General features: G+C 42.5%; 1 protein-coding gene across 3 annotated transcripts in view; it reads left to right on the forward strand.

The window, feature by feature from the left end:
* Positions 1-21,479, forward strand: part of GNPAT (glyceronephosphate O-acyltransferase) — a 40,490-nt gene that overhangs the window by 429 nt on the left and 18,582 nt on the right. Inside the window, exons 1-4 of one of the 3 annotated variants that reach the window (XM_061404815.1) lie at positions 11,240-11,321; positions 12,009-12,111; positions 18,987-19,163; positions 21,334-21,463. In XM_061404815.1, coding sequence (XP_061260799.1) covers positions 19,053-19,163; positions 21,334-21,463 — 241 coding nt within the window. In that variant the 5' untranslated portion in view covers positions 11,240-11,321; positions 12,009-12,111; positions 18,987-19,052. Of the gene's footprint in view, positions 1-11,138; positions 11,322-12,008; positions 12,112-18,986; positions 19,164-21,333; positions 21,464-21,479 lie in introns of those variants that run through there. The other 2 variants (XM_061404813.1, XM_061404814.1) reach the window with 2 other exon arrangements.

Raw genomic sequence — 21,479 nt, forward strand, 5'->3', positions numbered from 1 at the left:
ATTTCTCGAACCGGAGAATCCTGCGGGTCTGACCCAACCTGAGGTAGCCTGTGGTTCCCCATCCCGCTCTTTTGCAGGTGTGATATTCCCGGGAGAAAAAGTATTTGGCTTGTATGTGTGCATCGAGTTTCTAAGACTTCTAATCTAAGAAGATTTGGAGCTTCTGGAAATTTTTATTGTGTTTCTGTCTCTGTCCATCATTGTACTTTTCCCACAAGTCATTTTGAAAGACAGCTAATGGCACCCGACCTCCCTACAATTGGCCTTTTCACCGCCTAAACCCCTTCTCCTGATTTTAACTTTTTTGCCAACGGAATGTTGGTAACTCACTGTTTCATGAAGAAATTTTGAGGCAGAAATTTGTAGCTCTCAATATTGCACTACCCTGGGGCAATTGACTTTAAAAAAAATTAATTTTTATTTACCATAAGAAGAAATGAAAGTGCATATTTTAAAGTCATGTTATCTATGTTCTGGCTTAAATCTAAGGTTAATTTATGTAGGAACGTGGTAACAGGGAAAACATGAAAGAGCAAAGTAAACAAGAAACTCAGTTTCAGAAAAGAATGTGCATATGATAAAGAATCAACCTGCAATGCAGGCGACCCGGGTTGGATCCCTGGGTCTGGAAGATCCCCTAGGGACAGGATTGGCAACCCTCTGCAGTGTTCTTGCCTGGGAAATCGCATGGACACAGGAGCCTGGCGGGCTAGTCTATGGGGTTGCACAGAATTGGACATGACTTAGTGACTGAACAACAACAACAACAAAACCCACCTCTACCTTCAAATTGGGAAATCAGTGGAACATGGGAAAACGTCTGTTCCCTTGCTGTGAAGAGCCTGGACTTATAATTGCTGCTAATTGTCCACTCTCCTAAGGTTTATCACTTGACCTCTCTCTTCATTGACCTCACTTCATAGTTCAGTGAAATATTTCAACCTTGGAATGTAGTGAAGAGGGTTACGGTGTAGCTGTGACTCCCTATAGGTAGCTTTTTCAGCCCTAAACTGGTTTATGAATTAACAGCAATTTTCCACGTGTGTATTAAAGGAAGTAATTGAATTTTTATTTCCTCCGCTCGCCAAAGGTAAGACTTTGGTCCACTTTTTCACGTGAAAAACTAAAGCCATTGCATGTACACTGTTACTACTTTTGAAGCTAGACAGCAACCCTCACTACTCTTAAGACTACAGTCTTTAGTTTCTTATTAACCTGAAGTTTTTCTTACTGGTTCAGACTGCCCTTATATATTTCGTTGCCAGGCTCTTAATTGTGCAACACTCTGATCTTAAGAGATGTTTTAGAAACCACTGATTGCAGCAGATGTTGCAGTAGTAGGTACCTACAGTGTTCTAGTCAGCATTGACAGTGTCCAAGATATGGAAGTTAAAGATCCACCTCTTGCCTTTAGGGACTTCACAGGAGATCATGAGAATAAATAATCATAATTAAGTGAGATGAGGGCTTCCCAGGTGGCGTTAGTAGTAAAGAACATGCCTACCAATGCAGGAGACATAGAGATGTGAGTTGAATCCCTGGGTTGGGAAGATACCCTGGAGGAGGGCATGGCAGCCCATTCCAATGTTCTTGCCTGCAGAACCCCATGGACTGGTGGGTTACAGTTCATCCATGGGGTCATGAAGAGTCAGACACAACTGAATCAACTTAGTACCTAGGCAAGTGAGATAAGCGCAGTGATTGAAGTATGCTCAGTATGCTGTGGGAGGGATAAGGAGGAGCACCCAACCTGTCTGGGAACTTGGAGAAGGCTTCTAAGAAAATATGACACCTGAAATGAGATTTTAAAATATGAATGGTAGATGAGGAAGAGGAAGACTACCCTAGATGCCAGTGTAAGAAGACCACATCCTAGCATGTTTGGGGGAACCAAAATAGACAAGGGTAGAATAAACGGAATATGAGAAGCACCACGGGATCATGGAAAAAGCAAGAGTTCCAGAAAAACATCTATTTCTGCTTTATTGACTATGCCAAAACCTTTGACTGTGTGGATCACAATAAACTGTGGAAAATTCTGAAAGAGATGGGAATACCAGACCACCTGACCTGCCTCTTGAGAAATCTGTATGCAGGTCAGGAAGCAACAGTTAGAACTGGACATGGAACAACAGACTGGTTCCCAATAAGAAAAGGAGTACATCAAGGCTGTATATTGTCACCCTGCTTATTTAACTTATATGCAGAGTACATCATGAGAAATGCTGGACTGGAAGAAACACAAGCTGGAATCAAGATTGCTGGGAGAAATATCATTAACCTCAGATATGCAGATGACACCACCCTTATGGCAGAAAGTGAAGAGGAACTCAAAAGCCTCTTGATGAAAGTGAAAGAGGAGAGTGAAAAAGTTGGCTTAAAGCTCAACATTCAGAAAACGAAGATCATGGCATCCGGTCCCATCACTTCATGGGAAATAGATGGGGAAACAGTGGAAACTGTGTCAGACTTTATTTTTGGGGCTCCAAAATCACTGCAGATGGTGACTGCAGCCATGAAATTAAAAGACGCTTACTCCTTTGGAAGGAAAGTTATGACCAACCTAGATATCATATTCAAAAGCAGAGACATAACTTTGCCAACAAAGGTCCGTCTAGTCAAGGCTATGGTTTTTCCTGTGGTCATGTATGGATGTGAGAGTTGGACTGTGAAGAAGGCTGAGCACCGAAGAATTGATGCTTTTGAACTGTGGTGTTGGAGAAGACTCTTGAGAGTCCCTTGGACTGCAAGGAGATCCAACCAGTCCATTCTAAAGGAGATCAGCCCTGGGATTTCTTTGGAAGGAATGATGCTAAAGCTGAAACTCCAGTACTTTGGCCACCTCACGTGAAGAGTTGACTCATTGGAAAAGACCCTGATGCTGGGAGGGATTGGGGGCAGGAGGAGAAGGGAACAACAGAGGATGAGATGGCTGGATGGCATCACAGGCTTGATGGACGTGAGTCTGAGTGAACTCCGGGAGTTGGTGATGGACAGGGAGGCCTGGCGTGCTGCGATTCATGGGGTTCTAAAGAGTCAGACATGACTGAGCGACTGAACTGAACTGAATTGAGAAGCACTGCTAAGCGATAGGCAGAGGATATTTCCTAAAGGAAGTTTATATGTTTAAATGTCCTTAAGGATAAATCTTAAACTTTATGAGGCAACCATTTGTTTATTTTTTTGGCTGCGCCATGTGGGACCTTGGTTTCCTGACTAGGGATTGAACCTCTTCCCCCTGTGCAGTTTTAACCCCCAGATCGCCAGGGAAGTCCCTACAGGGCATCATTTAAGGATGATCGGATTTGTATTTTTCAAAGTCCAAGAGAACTACTGCTGCTGCTGCTGCTGCTAAGTCACATCAGTCGTGTCCGACTCTGTTCGACCCCATAGACAACAGCCCAACAGGCTCCTCTGTCCCTGGGATTCTCCAGGCAGGAATACTGGAGTGGGTTGCCATTTCCTTCTCCAATGCATGAAAGTGAAAAGTGCAAGTGAAGAAGACTACTAGGTTTCTCAAATGCTTGTGTGGATGATCTCTTTTACTTAAGCAAAGACTGTAGAATTAGAATCTGGTTAGGGAAGGAATCTGATCTGGAAGCATGAAGATCAGTTAGGACTCTATTGCCACAGTTCAGGGAAGTGATTGATGAAAGCCTGAAGTCAGGCAGTGGCAGTGAGTCTGTGGAGAAGGGAGATGGGTGAGTTTGTCTGGTGCTCGGGATAGTTACATGTGGCGGCTAAGAGGCTGAAGCTGACTCCCGATTTCTGCGATAGGGCGCCTGGACAGATGATGCCACCTTTCACTGATAAGAAAGAGGAAGAGGAACAGGTTTAGTTGGGGTTATACAATAGTAATTTCAGTTTAGGATGTGGGGAGTTGGAGATGTAAGAGGCAACATTATGATTTTTAACTTGTGAATTATCTTGTTATGGACCTAATACATCACAAAGTATTGGGGAAACATCCAAATACAGTTAGAAATATGATATTTCTAATGATATGATCTATAAATATATTTCATATGATATTTAAATATGATACCAGAGTGAAAGAGGATGATCTGGCCTTAATACATGGATATGACAGCCATCCGCAAGTAGGTTGTATCTGAAGCCATAGATCTGCTTGGAATCTTCCAGTGATACCACAGATGAAAAGCAGACTGGGACTGGGTAATTACTGGGTGTACCCATAACCCAAGTTAGAACTTCCTATTAGAGTCTGAATGAAAAGTCTCGTCCTTTTACAGTGTCCTACAAGACTACACAGTCGGGCAACTGCTCTGTCTCTTATTTGACTCATCTTGCTCGCTGGTATTCAGCCACACTGGCCTTCTGTTTCTCAGAAGTAAGCATGCTCCCTCCTCAGAGTACTTAAAGTCCTCTCTGTACAACATGCTGTGTTTTCCCAGAACTTTGCATTGCTGGCCTTTTATTATTATTATTATTATTGAGATCCCAGCTCAAGCATCATCTCCTCAAAGAGACCTTACCCCCACCACACACTCAGTCTAAAGTAGCTCTCCAATCACTCTTGATTAGTTACTGTTTTATTTTCTTTATATTCTGTCTTCAGTGTTATGCTACAACAGTCTTATCCTGACTTTCAAAGCTCATTAACTTGTATGAAGTTTGCAACCCTGTGGTTAAAACACTGCTGTTATTAAAAATTAAAGATTATTATATAAATTTCCATTAAATAAATTCTGTTAAAAATAGTTAATACAACTCAGCACTTCCTCATTAGTTACTAAATTTCACTGTTATGCTCTTGAAGTTATTTATGTCACACTGTAAGTGGAAATCCTAAAGTACAGTGGCTCCTTCCATCTCCTCCTAACTCTATGTTTAGTAAGGTTGTGTTGGTAGCTTGAGGCTTCCCCGGTGGCGCTAGTGGTAAAGGACCCGCCTGCCAATGCAGGAGAAGTAAGAGACAGAGGTTCGATTCCTGGGTCGGGAAGACCCCCTGGAGGAGGGCATGGCAACCCACTCCAGTACTCTTGCCTGGAGAATCCCATGGACAGAGAATCCCATGACACATAAGTCCGTAGGGCCGCACAGAGTCAGATACGATGAAGCACCTTAGCACGCATACAGGCATTGGTAGCTTGAAACTTGCCACGGTGGGAGGGTATAGACCACAGACACTGGCACATGCTATAAATCAAGGCTCTCCCGTAGATGCACCTTTACCAGCATGTTCCTGGTGGACTTCCTAGTGAACCTGTCTTGTTTCTTTGTTGTTTATCTCCTTAAGGGCAGGCACAGTCAGCCCCCTCAGGGCACATTTCCTGTCTGCCTTGTTCAGGCTGTATTCTTAGCCTGTAGAACAGTGCCGGGTATATTTGGGGCTCTCAGTCACTGTTGAGTGAATGGGCCCACCAGAGCAGTTGTAATGGAGATACAGGTAGAGGCTTGCTGTACAAAGTAAGATAGGGAAGACAGTAGCGGAAAAACACTTCACCTCAGTCTTCTGACTTGGACTCCTCATTGTATTTTGGTCCTGTGAGTATTTATTTTAGGATGGTAAATACTTGTCCAGCAAGACGTGGGGAAGGCCAGTTAAGGAGCAGTAACACTCAACCCTGGCTGCATGTTGGAAATATTTAAAGTACTTTCAAAAATACTTCTGATACACAGGTAGCACTCACAGACCAAAGTAATCAGGAATCTTTGGGAGGGCCTGGGTATCAGAATTTTTTTTAAGTCGTGTCATGTCGTGAAGTCTCTCAGTCGTGTCCGACTCTTTGCGACCCCATGGACTGTAGCCTACCAGGCTCCTCCCTCCATGGGATTCTCCAGGCAAGAGTACTGGAGTGGGTTGCCATTTCCTTTTTTAAGTTCCCTGAGTTAATTTTAATATGCAGCCTGTGTTAAAACCACTGTATTAGACATTGAGTTAGACCAGATTGGGAGAACTTTGAGCTTTAGACTAAATATTGGAGAGCTGTCATCAACAGGGCTCAAGAAGTGGCTTCATTTAGTAATTTGTTATCATTCTACAAACAATGATTGGGTTCCTACTAGGGACACATGACAAGGAGCTTCCCTGGTGGCTCAGTGGTAAAGAACCTGCCTGCCAGTGCAGGAGACACAGGTTCGATCCCTGATCTGGGAAGATCGCACATGCCGTGGAACAGCTAAGCCAATGCTCCACAACTACTGGGCCTGTGCTTGAGAGCCTGGGAGCCACAACTACCAAATCCTGTGCACCCTGGAGCCCGAGCTCTACAACAGGAGAAGCCACATCTATGAGAAGCCTGGGCACTGCAACTAGAGAAAAGCCCTCACAGCAGTGAAGACCCAACACATCCAAAAAGAAAGAAAGAACAAATTTTTTTTAAAAGACACATGACAAGAAGTTCACATTCTTGTAGGGGAAACACCAAATACAAGTTTATTGAAGTTTTCTAGATGAAAATGTAATGAGGACTCCCTACAAACTCAAAGGAGAAGATGACCGTTTCAGTCCTAGGTTAAAGGAGAATCTAGAAATAGTACACAGAGGAGGTGTACAGAAACTATTGTTGAAGGCTGAGCACTGTCAAGGTGAACAGTGGGGGAGGGCCATCTGTAAGTGCCCTGTCTCAACAACTGGTACCACCGTGCACCTGGTTACCAACAAAAGAAGCTGTGGCTCTCTGGGTCACACAGCTCATATCCCCGACATACACCACAATGCCAAGAATGTTAATAACAGGTGCCAAATGTTTGATAAGGAATGCTGCTCCTGGAGGTAACTTGAACAAAGCTGTAGGAGCCATGGGATGTCATAGCTTGTTTAGGTAACTAGGTCTTTATGTAGCCAGGTCAAGTGTTAAGAGGTGTGAGTTTGATCCTGCAGTTAACAGAACCATGGAAGGACCGTAGGTGAACATATCTTGGAAGTTTGCAGAGTACACATACCTGCTGCTCTGCCTGGCGCATTCTTGTTCTGAGGACTCCCTTTCTCCCCACTCCCCCGTCCTCTCTCTCTGCACCCTTCAACCCTAAACACACCTCCCCAGCTGATTCTGATCCTTTTCTCTTCCCACACTAAATGGGAAGTCTCTTAAGTCTCTTTTTGTCCCTGAAAATTATATCATTTATAATGGTAATTTGTGGCATTCTACCCAGTCTGAGCCTATATAACTTATACTGTTACTTTATTAATGAGAAATGTGAGATTTAAGGTTCTTCAGCAGGAGTCTGTGATATGTTACAATGACTGCAGTTTTACACCAGAATTCCAACAGTTACAATATTTTCCCCTCATATATTTTCTTTATATATGAACATAAAAATGCTCATGTTTGCATGTTTCACATGTTTTACATGCTACCCTTTCATACTTAAGCTCCCCATCAATGCTTTTTTGCTTCTGTTTATATTCTTGTTATGCCTAATGGTGGTCTCAGTTTAAAATTCTGGATTTTTTTTTAAATTACCTTCAGTTCAGTTCAGTTCAGTCACTCAGTCGTGTCCGACTCTTTGCGACCCCATGAATCGCAGCACACCAGGCCTCCCTGTCCATCACTAACTCCCGGAGTTCACTCAGACTCACGTCCATCGAGTCAGTGATGCCATCCAGCCATCTCATCCTCTGTCGTTCCCTTCTCCTCCTGCCCCAAATCCCTCCCAGCATCAGAGTCTTTTCCAATGAGTCAACTCTTCGCATGAGGTGGCCAAAGTACTGAAGTTTCAGCTTTAGCATCATTCCTTCCAAAGAAATCCCAGGGCTGATCTCCTTCAGAATGGACTGGTTGGATCTCCTTGCAGTCCAAGGGACTCTCAAGAATCTTCTCCAACACCACAGTTCAAAAGCATCAATTCTTCGGCGCTCAGCTTTCTTCACAGTCCAACTCTCACATCCATACATGACCACTGGAAAAACCATAGCCTTGACTAGACGGGCCTTTGTAATTCAGAATATATATATTCCAAACACAGCTAGATGTTGGAAATACAAAGATGCAAAATACTAAGACGCCCTCAAGGTACTTGCATTTTAGTAGGGAGGCAGATGTGCAAATGATCACATGTCATGTGATACATACCATAATAGTTGTATGTAGAAAGAAGTCCTAATGAGGAAGGCAGAGTGATTCCATCAGGGGATCTTGAGAGTTTTCACAGAAGAGTAATACCTGAGCAAGGATAGGAACAGAAGGGCATTCCAGGCCGATGGACACGTGCAGAGGCCCAGAGGCATGTCAGCAATGGACTGTGTTGGGGAAATCAAATCACTCACTGTTAAGTGGACCATGAGTGTGGTGAGAAGGAAAAGCCAGGTCTCAGAGGTTCTTGTATGACACCAGGAGTGGCTGAGGTCTTATTCTGAAGGAGATGGGGGGGGGGAGGGGGAGTCATATTTTAAACCAGAATTTGGCCAGAATTGTGTTTTAAAAAGGGCGTGGAGTGGGGCCTTCCCCATTGCTCCAGTGGCTGGGACTCAGTGTTCCCAACGCAGGCAGGCCTGGGTGCAATCCCTGGCCAGGAAACTGGATCCCACATGCTGCAACTAAGACCTGGCACGGCTAAATAGAAAATAAAAAAGGCATGTAGTGGCATGGAAGACTGATTCAAAGGGGCAAAACACAGGCAGGGAGACCAGTGAGGAAGCTGTTGTGATAAAGAGCATGGGCTATACATGAATGAGAAGACAGGATTGATTCTTAAAGGCCTTGTTAACAGGATGAAATGGATTGGATGTAAAGGGTGAGGGAGGAGAGGTCTAGAATGATCTAAACAGAGGAGTGAAGATGGCACGGAGGTTATTGATTGATATTTCACGAAAATGATCAGTTGTAGGATTGTTCAGAGGAGAAGCGAATTCACTTTTGGAAAGGCCAAATTGAAGAAGAGAGAGGACAGTGCAGGGGATTCAGGAACAAATATTTGAAAGCAGTTGAGTAGGTGAGAGTGCTCAACGCTGTGTGGAGTGAGGAGAAGAGGGCTGGAGAGGTTAACACACATTAAAGGAAGTGGGAGGGAAAAAGACGTAGTTTAGGGAGAAAATTTCCCCCAGGTTGAGAATCTCTGAATTAGAGAAATGAGATGAATTTTCTACTTGACAAGAATCGAGAATTAAAAACCAAAGTAGGAACGTTTCAGAATTGTAGCTAAGGACAGGAGGGCATGCTTGAGAGTGGTGTCACACTGTGCGGAGGTTTAGGAGGAGGAAGACTGGAAAGAGGCCAGGTCTAGTCATTAGATTGGAAAGAAATATTAGTGTTTGTTACACCTTTTGTAGTAGCAAGGAATGAAAAATAGTGCAAACGTCCGGCATTTGAAGTTATATGGGAGAAACTTAGATTGACATGGAAGAGTGTTTTTAACATTAAGTTTTTAAAAATCAGGTGACAAAAATATGTGTGTGATTGAGGAAGAGACCAAGTCCACAGGCATAGAGACACGCATTCGCTGAAATAGTATCTGGCTTATTGGGTGTCGATTTTAGTTTTCTTTGTGCTTTTTTGTATCCTCTGAATTTTTATAATGAACATGTATCACTTTGGTAATTAGAACAAAATATATTAAGAAATTAAGGAATATAAAGGTGATTATGCAGCCCCTAAAATATTTTAAAACAATAGTTATTAATAATGTAAGGAAGTACTCAGAATACAGTTGATAAGGTAAACCATATTTGGTTTAAACCAAGATAAACCATATTTGGTATGGTCTGTGCTTTAAATTTAAAAATATGTACTTTTTTATCTATGAATGAAACAAATAAGGAAACTAGTAGTAAAAGTTGAGAGTAGTTTGAGTAAAAGTTAAGAGTAGTGGGCAGTTTGTCTTTGCTTGTGTGTTTCTGTGTTTCCAAATTTTCCATAATTGACATGCTGAGTAGTGTAGGATAGTGGTTAGAAACAAGGTCTGTGCCTAGATAAGGCTCGAGCTTGAGTCCTGTCTCTGCCCTTGGAGAGCTGTGGAGCCCTGGCTAAGTGACTTCACTTCTCTGTGCCTCAGGCTCCCCGCTGTGGAACGGGGTAGTGCTGCTGACTCCCTTACAGGGTTGTTGTGAGGACTGCCCCTTCTTGGAGGTAAAGTTCTTAGAACACTGCCTGACACTTAAGAAGCAGTGATGCATGTTAGCTGTACTGACTGTTACTACTATTTTATCATCAGAAAAACAAACTTTTAAGAATTAACAATTTAGAAGTCATTTAACGATTTAGAAGCCTAATAACAAGCAGTTTCGGGGGTGGGTTGGCTAGAAGCTGATTTGCAGTGGTTGAAAGGAGATAAGAAACTAGTACAACAAAATATGAACTGCCCCAGAGAGCTTATATGGGAGCACTTGTGTCTTGAGTTTGCGCCCTTGTACTCTTAATTTATTTGACACAATGGTAACTTTCTAATGTATGCTTTGATTTAATTTTTAAGACTAAGTGAAGGGACTTCCCCGGTAGTCCAGTGGCTAGGACTCTGCGCTCCCAATGCAGGGGGCCCAGGTTGGATCCCTGGTCAGGGAACTAGATTCCACATGCCACAACTGAGTTTGCATGCTGCAAGTAAAGCCTGGCACAGCCAAATTTTAAATGAAAAATTTTTTAAAACAACTAAAAGAGGCAGACAAAACAAGGGTGATGGATGAAACCTGTGAAATAGATCAGATTTGCTTTAGACCTTAGTGCCCCACTGTGACTGTACCTGTTAACTTTGGCATAGGGACACTGGCTGTATAAAGATAGCAATCAAAAATAAAATATTACAGTTTAATATCAATTCATTGATCCTAATAATAGCTACATTTTTTTTTTCTTACTATGTGAAAATCTAATCAGAACACCCTGTTCTTTTTTTTGCTTTTCTTTTTTAGGCAAAAATTTATTTAGACCCACTCATTTCATGTATGGAATTTTCTCAGATACATATGGTGGTGAGGGTGGTGGTGGTAACAGTTTAGTCACTAAATTGTTTCGAACTCTTTCAACTCCATGAACTGCAGCCAGGCTCCCCTGTCCATGGGATGTCCCAGGCAAGAATACTGGAGTGAGTTGCCATTTCCTTCTCCAGGGCATTCTGTTCTTACTCTATGTCAGAATAAAAATTTTGACAAAGATGAAACCTTACCAATGTAGTTCCTAACCTGTCTTAACTTATTTTACAGCATGTGCATGACTTTCTTTCCTTTGCCTTGTCTACAGAAAGAGCTCAAAAAGTGGGATGACTTTGAAGATGTTTTAGAGGAGAGGAGGCATGTCAGTGACTTGAAGTTTGCAATGAAATGCTACACACCTCTTGTCTATAAGGGAATTACTCCTTGTAAGCCAAGTGATATTAAATGTAGTGTTCTCAATTCTGAAGAGATTCATTATGTCATTAAACAGGTAAGTGAGTCCATCTTCAGCCATAGCCAGATTCATTCATTGTGTACAAGTTTCTTTTTCTTCTTGATTCTGTGAATTTATTTTGCTATTTTTAATGTATCTTTTTGGATTTCACTATATTCAGCACATTCATCCAATATTTTTTTACCTATAATGCATGCTAGCCTCTTTGCTAGACATTGTGTCTAATAGTGAGCTAGTTGAGCAGAGTCCTTGACCTCCTGAGTGTTTAGTCTCATAGTAAATGATGACTGGTGTGCAGTCAGTTACAGTGAAATACATACACAAGACATGCCAGTGGGAGGCCAGTGTACAGGACGTTAATTAAGCGTGAGGGCAATTAATTTTGTGCAGGGAGTAAGAGAAGTTATTTTTTAAATGAAGCTCGAAAGATGTGTAGGGACTTGCCATGTGAAATGGATGAAGAAGAGTGTTCTAGCAGAACAAATAACTTCTTTCTTGCGGTTTTCAAACCTCGTGGCACATCAAAATTATTCAGGGAGCCTTGAAAAGTCCCTGTACCTACATCTCACATTTGGGTGAATGAAGTGAAGGGAAGGCAGAATCAAGGCTGATGGAGCCATTCATGAGTTAGGGGCTTAGAGGAGGGGTGAGAAGAGGGCTGGAGAGAGAGGCTGTGCTCCTGCTCTGGACGCGTCACTTGAGCTGTCCAGGTCGATGTCCTAGCTGGCGCAATCGGAGCTTCACTGTGGCGGCCCTTCACGTGGTAGTGAGCTTCTACACCCTGATGTTCATGGAGAGATCCTGCTTCTTTGACATTTAAGTGGAGGTGAGTCAGGTTTATGGAAAATTCTTAATTTTTTTTTTGGCTACACCACATGGCTTGCGAAATCTTAATTCTCTGACCAAGGTATTGAACCTGGGCCTATGGCAGTGAAACCACAGAGTCCTAACCACTGATCTGCCAGGGAATTCTTAGGAAAACTCTTTATTATCTTTATTTTTTGCTGTCTGATTTCCTCTGATTTAGACTTAGGACCTATGCTGTTAATCGTATTGTTTTCATCTAGCGTGATCTGTCTTGGGGAAATTATTAATCTTCTCTCACTTCACGTAAGTGAAGTCAGGTTTCCTCATCTGTTAGAAGATAAAGACAGTTGTTCTCAATACTGACTGTTTGTGAGAATCACCTGGAGAACTTCTGCAGAAGTTAAACACAGTTTTCCACACGTATGTAAACTCTGTGAAGGCAAGAATTTTTTTGTCTCTTTCTCTTTTTTAAATTGCTATATGGTACCTAGCACATAGTGCACGTTCAATAAATACTTCTTGAGTTAATGGAAAAAAAATACTTTGATCCCATCCGTAGGGATTCTGGCCTAATTGGTCTAGGTTAGAACCCAGGCGTTCTTCTCTTTTCTTCGTCTCCTCCCTTTCTCCTAAATGGCACTTTTTAATTGCCCTATTCTCCTTGAACCTCCAAATCTATCTCCACATACTCGCGACAGATGACTTTTCTTCCTACTTCACAAAGAAAATTTAAGCCATTATGTGAGAACTCTTTGAACTTGGCTGTGATCAGGCTTCTAATTTACCTGCACCTAATATACATCATTTTCTTAAATGGAGCCCCTTCTGTTTGAGTTTAGTCCCTACCCTACTCCTTCACTCTGGATCCCTCCTCCTCCTCCTCCTCCTCCTCCTCCTCATCCTCAGGGACTTGGCTCTCTTGCCTGTCCAGTCAGATGTCTCAGCTTCTTCCTCTTTATCAGCTCTTTACCATCAGCGTTTAATATGCTCACTGCTCTTCCAGCTTAAATAGACCCCCTTTGACCACGTTCCTTTTCTCCTTAGTACCCCTCCTTTCCTTTCCCACTTCTCTCCCCTTTGAAGAAGTTGGCTGGTTTCTATGCCTCTTGCCCTACTTTCTCACCCTTCATGGAGTGGCTTCCAACCCCTTGTAGTAGTTCTTCCCAAGGCTGTGAATGACTTCCTTCCTTGTGACTAAAATCAACCTAGTTCAAATCCTGGCTAACTTTTGGCACATGCTTTCTCTTTCTTTCCATGACACCATACTCTTCCGCTTACCCACCGCATCTGTTTTATTATTCCTCAATTGTCTTTACAGGCTTCTTTTTTTTTTAACCTATCTCTTTAAATACTGCTGTTCCTCAAGATTTTGTTTTCTCCCCTTCTTATTCTACTCACTCACAGGACAGTTTTATTTATTGCCAGAATTTTAAGTACCTTCCTTATACTAATGTCTCCATATTATAATATTCAGTTCAGTTCAGTTTAGTTGCTCAGTCGTGTCCGACTCTTTGCGACCCCATGGACTGCAGCATGCCAGGCTTCCCTGTCCATCACCAACTTCCGGAGCTTACTCAAACTCATGTCTGTTGCGTCAGTGATGCCATCCAGCCATATCATCCTCTGTCGTCCCCTTCTCCTCCTGCCTTCTATCTTTCCTAGCATCAGGGTCTTTTCCAGTGAGTCAGTTCTTCGCACCAGGTGGCCAAAGTATTGGAGCTTCAGCTTCAGCATCAATCGTTCCAATGAATATTCAGGACTGATTTCCTTTAGGACTGACTGGTTGGATCTCCTTGCAGTCCAAGGGGCAATCAAGAGTCTTCTCCAACACCACAGTTCAAAAGTATCAATTCTTCGGTACTCAGCTTTCTTTATAGTCCAACTCTCCCAGCCATACATGACTACTGGAAAAACCATAGCTTTGACTAACAGACCTTTGTCACTGAAAGTAATGTCTCTGCTTTTTAATATGCTGTCTAAGTTGGTCATGGCTTTTCTTCCAAGAAGCAAGCGTCTTTTAATTTCATGGCTTCAGTCACCATCTGCAGTGATTTTGGAGCCCCCCAAAATAAAGTCTGTCACTGTTTCCATTGTTTCCCCATCTATTTGTCATGAAGTGATGGGACCTGATGCTATGATTTTAGTTTTCTGAATGTTGAGTTTTAAGCCTACTTTTTCACTCTCCTCTTTCACTTTCATCAAGAGCTCTTTAGTTTTTCTTTTCTTTCTGCCAAAAGGGTGGTGTCATCTGTGTATCTGAGGTTATTGATATTTTCCCCAGCAATCTTGATTATAATATTACTATATAAAAGTAGTATATTATAAATAATATAGATAATTAGTATCTATTGCTTCAGCCCAGATCTCTCTGGAGTTTCATATGTGTATTTTTGTAGTTTATTGGATATCCTCTTGGAAGTTCCAAAAGCACCTCATATTCAAGATGTATAAATCAAAGTCTTTGATCCACCTCACCCTCATGCCATGGATATGCTCCCACCCCATCCCCCACCCCAGATTACCCTGTCTCCAAGAATGCTCCCCACCATGTGTTAGTTGCGCAAACCAAAACTCTGGATGCCATCTTCCACTTCTTTCTTTCCTCTCATACGCTGTCAGTCACTGAGAGCTGCTGATGTGCTCTCCGAACAGTGAGGTGCTCTCCTAAAAATAGCACTTGTCTCTTTTCTTTCCATCTCTGCTGCCACTTCTCCACCTCAGGCTCCCTTTATCTCACAGAATGCGGTAGCATGAAGTGATTATGTCTGCATTTAAGAGACCATTCAGGTTTGTGAGATGTAGAATAGACTGAAGAGGGGCCACACTGGGCACAAGCAGTTGGAAGACTAGCTTCTTTTAGGTTTCCAGGAAGAGGGCTCTGTCGGGATGGCATATCTGTTGGGCAAATAAGAAGCACAGCTGCACAGAATAAGAGACCAGGTCATTCTCTGCTCCTCTGGTTTCCTCCAGTGCCTTCAAGAAGTCATTCCTCCTGAACAACAAGCCTGTTAACTTGTGTTCTTCATCTATTCACATCCTTCCTGTCTCCAGGTGTCTTGTCTTGCCTGCTCCCAGCTTTCTTTGCTGGCTCAAACTGGCATGTACATTTCCTATCTGGAGGAAGGTCCCCTCCTGGCCTTGTATTCTTTCTTTTAAATCTCCATTTCTCTTTCCCTTCTTATCCTGACTCCTTAGAAGTATAGGCTGCCCTCTTCAGTTCAGTTCAGTCGCTCAGTTGTGTCTGACTCTTTGTGACCTCATGGACTGAGGCATGCCGGGCTTCCCTGTCCATCACCAACTCCCGGAGCTTACTCAAACTCATGTCCATCGGGTTGGTAATGCCATCTAACCATCTCATCCTCTGTTGTCCCCTTCTCTTCCTGCCATCAATTTTTCTCAGCATCAGGGTCTTTTCCATTGAGTTGGTTCTTTGCTTTAGGTGGCCAAAGTATTGGAGTTTCAGCTTCAGCATCAGTCCTTCCAATGAATATTCAGGATTGATTTCCTTTAGGACTGACTGGTTGGATCTCCTTGCAGTCCTTGCAAGGTTGGATCTCCTTGCAGGGACTCACAAGAGTCTTCTCCAACACCACAGTTCAAAAGCATCAATTCTTTGGTGCTCAGCTTTCTTTATAGTCCAACTCTCATATGCATACATGACTACTGGAAAAACCATAGCTTTGACTAAACAGACCTTTGTCACTGAAAGTAATGTCTCTGCTTTTTAATATGCTGTCTAGGTTGGTCATAACTTTTCTCCCAAGGAGCAAGCGTCTTTTAATTTCATGGCTGCAGTCACCATCTGCAGTGATTTTGGAGCCCCCCAAAATAAAGTCTGTCACTGTTTCCATTGTTTCCCCATCTATTTGCCATGAAGTGATGGGACCAGATGCCCTCCTCACATCCCAGTTTCAGAAGTTCATTTGCTGAAATTCATCCAGTAAAAGTTACTGTGAGTCTCCAAGTAACCCGATCCCAGGGACCCACTTAGTCCCCACTTGGTCAGTTATTGCTGTGTCCCTGTCGTTGGACACTCTTCTTCAGGCTGTCTTACCTGGACGTCTGTGACATCACACAAATGGTTCTCTTCTTACATCTTCCTTGTTAATCTATTTTATGTGTTTTTACATCTGCCAATGTTTCTCAGAATTGAATCTTAACAACCTCTTTCTCTTCCTGTCTATAGTCTCCCTGATCGATTTTATCCATTCTCATCATTTCAGTTTTCATCTATAGTCTGATGATATCCAAACGATATCTCTACCCTTGGCTATATTATTGGCATTCAGAATTTTATCTCCGACAGCCCTATTCCCTGCTGGATATCTAAGTTCTGTGTCTCACAAATACCTCAAAATCAGTATATCTACCTTTTTAACCCCTGCAGTGTCCCCGGTCTGCATCCTCTATTCAGAGGATGGCCCTACTACCCATTCTTTTGCCTAAAACTGAGCGTCACACTGCCCTTACCCTTCTCTTCAGCACCCATTATCACCTTTGGGGCTCTTCTGTCTCTGGTCTGAACTATCTTGATAGTTTTCCAAGTGTAGTCCCTTTCCTAGGCTCATTTCCTGAAATCCATTCCCACCAAATCCTTGAGTCCTCCTTTTTCCCTTTTTCTAATTCTGCCTTTCTGTCCTCTCGTCCTCATTAGCCTTTCCTAGGATTACGTGCTTAATTATGTCACCAGTAACTTTAATTCTCATGTACCCCAGTCTGCCTTCCAGACTGCCCAGGATCTGTGTCAGTGTAGCTCTCTCATGTCACCAGGTACCGGGCTGCTCCTGGGTGGATGGGCAGAGTCGTGCACATCAGTGATCTCCAGACTTGAGATCCCTTCTTACATCAGTCCCTTCCTGTCCCCTAAATCTGCCAAACCTTAAGCTCTTATTAGACTCTACCCTTCTTGCCATTAGCAAACAATCATATTTTTACTTTGGAATAATGAAAAAGATTAGAAATTATTTTCCTCAAATTCCTGTTCCTTATCTTGAGGTGTGTCTCTATCTGCACCCTCTCCATGTGTGCTTTAGTCTGGGCTCGGTGACAAGGCCTCTGTGTTCCGGGCCAAGATGAGCACACGTTAATCTCTTCTGAGACTTCTAGCAGAAGCCTCTCCCTGTCTCTATCTTCAGCCTTTCTTTCTCTGTTGATTCTTCCCTTAATCTGACAACAGGTCCAATGCCACCAAACTTTACACTTAAAAATAGTTAAAATGGTAAATTTCATGGTATTATATTTTATCATAGTTTTTTAAATGCAATGATGATATAAAGACAAGAAACAGGGCTAAGGCTTTTCCAAGTTTGGAAACATTTTTACTGTAACTGTTGTCCTCTCTATTCTCCTCATTCAGACTTTTCAGTTATTCACTCTGTGGCCACTGTCTTCACTTTCCCACCTCCTGTTCATTCAGTCTCCGGCCTGTTTATATTCAGTGTTGGTTGTGTTCTGATCATATCACTAAACCTTTCTTGCTTCATCACTTTTCTGAGTATAAGGATATAGTGTAAGGATAAGCTCTGAGTAAAACAAGGGAGTGCCAGTTAAGAGGAAGCAATTTATCTTGGTCCCACAGTCTTGGGCCTGTTGAACTGGCTCCTCAAAAACTCAGACACAGGGACTTGCTGGTGATCCAGTGCTTAAGACTTTGCCATCCAGTGCAGGGGCTACGATCCCTGGTTGAGGACTTAAGATCCCATATGCCTCACAGCCAAAAACCAGAACATAAAACAAAAGTAATATTGTAACAAATTGATGAAGACTTTAAAAATGGTACACATTTAAAAAAAATCTTAAAATGTTAGAGAAAAGCTGAGATATGGAGCTATGCTATGCTATGCTAAGTCACTTCAGTCGTGTCCGACTCTGTGTGACCCCATAGACGGCAGCCACCAGGCTCCCCCGTCCCTGGGATTCTCCAGGCAAGAACACTGGAGTGGGTTGCCATTTCCCTCTCCAGTGCATGAAAGTGAAAAGTGAAAGCGAAGTCGCTCAGTCATGTCCGACTCCCAGCGACCCCATGGACTGCAGCCTACCAGGCTCCTCCATCCATGGGATTTTCCAGGCAAAAGTACTGGAGTGGGATGCCATTGCCTTCTCCGAAGTAGAGGATAATTATACACTTGTGAAAGTACTAAATGCCACTGACTTATTTCCTTTGATATGGCAATTTGTGTGTTAAATTCACCTCAGTTTTTTCAAAAAGTGAAACTCCTTCATTGCATGTAACTGGGGAGATTGGGGCTCTAACATCCCATCCTTGTCTTTAAGAGCATTCTCTTTTAGTAAGAACAAATATAATTTATTACATAGATTTCAGTCTTTTTCAAAGTGCTTTTTTAGGGAGAAGTTAAAGGAACAGATTAGGCTTCTTTGAGGATAGAAGCTGTGACTTGTTCGTCTCCAGGCACTTGACAGTCCCAGCACACAGCCAGCATTTTGTTCTCTGTACAGAAAGATGTGGCATGCCATATGAATGAAGAGCATTCCATTGTGAGGTCATGAATTTCACTAGTTATCCTTTGATAGTTCAGAGATTTTTGTACCAGTGTCCTGCATATCTGATACAGTGAGTGGTTATTTCAATAGAATCTTATATTTTCACCTTGTATGTTGTTACCTTGTAATAGCACTAAGCAATTAGATGAAGAGATACAATAATCTACTGAAAGTAACTCTCAAAGTATATGCTCTCAGACACTAGATTTTGAGCAGCAACTTAGAGAATTTGGATATAAGCTTAAATCATATCCATTTAAATTAGGAAGAAAACATGCCATTTGTGAGTTATATAACATTAGTCCGTTTGGAACTGGTCCTGCTGATTTGAGCAAAAAGAATTTGGACTTTTTTTTTTCCTCCCCAGAAATTTATCCCTGCTTTCCCTTTTAGCTTTCCAAGGAATCCCTTCAACCTGTCGAGGTCCTCCGAGAGGAAGCCTGTGAGATCCTGGATGAAATGAGCCACAAGCTGCGTCTAGGAGCCATTCGGTTTTTTGCCTTTGCCCTGAGTAAAATATTTAAACAGATTTTCTCAAAAGTGCATGTAAATGAAGAAGGGATTCAGAAAGTGAGTATTGCTTGTTAAAAAACAATCTCTTCTTCAACGCCTCACAGTTTCTTCAACTCAGAGGCGTCCCACTTTGCACTGGATGAGCAGCTCCTGGTTATCAAGTGGCATCCAGCCTGAGCAGAAAGCAGCTCTGCCTCTCTGATGGGTGTTTCTCCCTCTTCCCTTCAGACCTGCAGGCTTCAGACAAACCGACTTACTCACAGACTTGACAGACTAGGCTAACGTCAGATGTTCACTGAGTAGTAAGAGAGTTTCTGTGTATGTTTCTCCGAGGTTCTACAACATTTTCTTGTTACTCACACACCTTTCTGGCGTGTTTTTCCTGTAAACAAAGACATTCTCTTGTGGTATAATTATCAAAATAAGCAAATTAACATGGACACAACGCTGGTAATACAGATCTTTTTCATGTTTCACCAGCTGTCCCAGCTCTGTCACATACAGGCAAGGAAAGCCCTATGTCATATGTCACAGTCAGCTTCCATATCTCTTTGGAATTTTAATCTAGACCAATTCCTTAGTCTTTGTTTGTGTTTCATGAAACTACTTTTGAAGAAACAGACCAGGTGTTTCCCGCTGCCCCTTGATCTGGATTGGAGCTGCTTTCTCACGCAGGCTAAGGCCGCGTCCTCCGTGTGTCAGCCTGTGAGCACGTGGCCTCTGTGTGCTTGTTCCTGGTAATGTTCACGCTCATCAGTTGGTCACCTCGCTCTGCCATGTTTCTCCACTCAGTTACTCTCTGTCCCCTTGTAATGAATACACGTCTTGGGGAGTGCTTCAGGTTCCTGTTTTTCATCATACTTTCCTCTGTTAGTCTTTATACCCACTGATGATTTTTGCTTGAATCCAGTTATTACTCTTATGATTGCCAAATGCTGGTTTTTCTAATTGCATCACTCCTGTCATTTAATACTTTTTTTCTGGGAACAAGAGCTTTCTCTATGAAGATTATTTTATCTATTTATTTTTTAATACATTTTTTAATTTACTTGAAAGCTCTTACCTTCATTGGACTTCCTGCTCATGCCTTTTAATGCTGTGTTTTTATTCAGTCATCTACTTTGCTTCCAAGTATTTCTTCTTTTTCCTCCTGTGACTAATTTCTAAATTGCTGACTTACTATTTGGATCTCTGCGGGAGGGTGTTTGGTACAGTGCTGGGGCAGGGGATGTTGCTGGCTAGATCCTAACTGATAACAAACTACCTTACCTCAGTTGATTGTGTACTTAGATTTCAGAAGAACAGACTGTATGTTGACACATTGGGTATTTTTGAGGTTGCTAGCCTGAGAAATGTATTGGGAAGTTCATTTGCATTTGTCCCTGCTGCTGCTGCTGCTAAGTCACTTCAGTCGTGTCCGACTCTGTGCGACCCCATAGATGGCAGCCCATCAGGTTCCGCCGTCCCTGGGATTCTCCAGGCAAGAACACTGGAGTGGGTTGCCATTTCCTTCTCCAATGCATGAAAGTGAAAAGTGAAAGTGAAGTCACTCAGTCGTGTCTGACTCTTAGCGACCCCATGGACTGCAGCCTACCAGGCTCCTCCATCCATGGGATTTTCCAGGCAAGAGTACTGGAGTGGGGTGCCCTACTACCGGGCATCCACTCTCCCCTGAGTCCAGTGTATAAATAGAAAAGTACCATTCCTTTTCTTGGTCCTAACAATGTGTAATTTTTTTTTTAAATCTCTGAGAGAGAATTTCTTGCTCTCTCTTCCTACAAACCACCAGTCAGTCTAGTACAACAACTAACTGTTGACTTCTTAACTCAATCTGACTTCAGATTTGTTCCCAGTTCCCCGTGAACATTAGTGGCATGACTATGTCACAACCAAGGAAGCTGAATAAGGCTTAGGCCTTATTTACAAATTTATGTGTGTAATATCAAACAATGCATGTAAAATGCTTAATTGCTGCTCAACTAATGTATGTTAGTGATCATCACCATTACTATTATTATGATCTGTAAATTTTAAATTTTTAATATTCTTGCATTATGTGAGATTATTTAGCTAGAACTCAGAAATAAGTTTTGTGTATGTGGTCAGAGAGGCAGAAAAACATTGTTAGTGTTCCCCCAGTAGCACATTCTTCCACTTTCTGATATAAGGTACAGTTTTAATAAGCGTGAAAGCTGAAAGTGTTCCAAGTGTAACCTTTGTCTTAAAGCTCCAGCGAGCCATCCAGGAGCATCCAGTTGTCCTGCTGCCCAGTCATCGGAGCTACATCGACTTTCTGATGTTGTCTTTCCTTTTGTACAACTATGACTTACCTGTGCCGGTCATAGCAGCAGGAATGGGTATGCTTCGGTCTTC

The sequence above is a fragment of the Bos javanicus genome, chromosome 28 (assembly GCF_032452875.1).
Source record: "Bos javanicus breed banteng chromosome 28, ARS-OSU_banteng_1.0, whole genome shotgun sequence".
Lineage (NCBI taxonomy): Eukaryota > Metazoa > Chordata > Mammalia > Artiodactyla > Bovidae > Bos > Bos javanicus.